General features: G+C 37.0%; 1 protein-coding gene across 1 annotated transcript in view; it reads right to left on the minus strand.

Moving 5' to 3' along the window:
- The window catches only part of galt (galactose-1-phosphate uridylyltransferase), a 30678-nt gene that overhangs the window by 23718 nt on the left and 5620 nt on the right, over positions 1-1340 (minus strand). Inside the window, exon 6 of the mRNA XM_032539835.1 lies at positions 639-695. Within this exon, the coding sequence (XP_032395726.1) occupies positions 639-695 (57 nt within the window). The remainder of the gene's footprint in view (positions 1-638; positions 696-1340) is intronic.

Below are 1340 nucleotides of genomic sequence, written 5' to 3' on the forward strand. Positions count from 1 at the left end.
ATATATATATATATATATATATATATATATATATACAAGGAGAAAATACATCTGATATAATAATACAAGTAAACAGGATGAACACTCCCTCTCTCTTGTTAGTTTTGCCTGATTCACCTTATGGAATAGGCAATCATGAAAAGGCAAAAAAACTGAAATATAGAAAAGAAATCAGAAAAGGAAGAAATTACAGACACACACTTACAGAAAATGTGACAACGGCACACAGTCATTGGTGATTTCTGAACAAAGAGGCAATTAACACTTTCTATGTTGAGACTTGTCTGGTTAAAAACTTTTAAGTGGGACTCACTTTTTAACACATTCAACATTATTGTCAAATTGAATCTGAAGAGCCAGCAAGGTGCAAATTGAACCAATGGCACACATCACATTGTGCCTGTGTGATAAAAGCATTTGTTATTTCTTGTTAATGCTGCAACTTAAAAGTAGTTGTACAGAAAGATGTGGCGGGTGTGTGTGTTAATGTATGTATGTATGTATTCCTGAACTTCATATTCTCCCTTCGAGGACATTTGATCTATTCAAGTAGCTGAATCAGTTTTTTTAAATGTTTGCATATGTGCAAGTCAAATGAATGAATACCTTGTGTGTTTATGTATGTGTGCATTTCCTACCTGACAGTGAGGATGTGGATTTGAACAGCCCATCATAGCTCCTTTATTCTCAAAGATCTAAAAACAAAAAACAAGAGGAACAGTTAACCCAGTGTTTAGTTTGACCTTTTTGCTCATACATATGGTAGTGCAAAGAAACAAAGGTAAAATGCATAAAAAATATAGAAGAAGAGAAGATCCCTATGTTGGATGTCAGCACTGGGATAAAGGGAATTCTGTTTTCCCCCATGAGTCAAAGGTCAAAATGAACTTTTAGGGATCCCAAGGTTTTGTTCTCTCCATTTTGGGTTGGTCGGTGAATATGTTCAGAGAATGTCAATACTTTACAATGCACTAGATGTATTTTTGAGCAGACTAGAGAAATAAAATATGGGATGTCCATTTACAGGGTGAAAAGATTTCATTAACTGATCCTCAAATAGATGACTGACCATAAGAGAATATTGAAATGAACACAACAATGATAATATAATCTCCCTGGTGGAGGTAATTCCGACTGTGTAAACAAAAAAAACAGGACCACATCATCTGCAAAAAACAGTGATGAGATCCCCGGCCCACCGAACTGCAACCCCTCCCCACCCCAACTGTGCCTTGTTATCCTGTCCATAAATACTACAAACAGGATTGGTGACAAAGTGCAGCCCTGACGGAGGCCAACCCTCACCTGGAACAAGTCCGACTTACTGCCGAGAACCCGGA

Source organism: Etheostoma spectabile, chromosome 16 (genome assembly GCF_008692095.1).
Source record: "Etheostoma spectabile isolate EspeVRDwgs_2016 chromosome 16, UIUC_Espe_1.0, whole genome shotgun sequence".
Classification (NCBI taxonomy): Eukaryota; Metazoa; Chordata; class Actinopteri; order Perciformes; family Percidae; genus Etheostoma; species Etheostoma spectabile.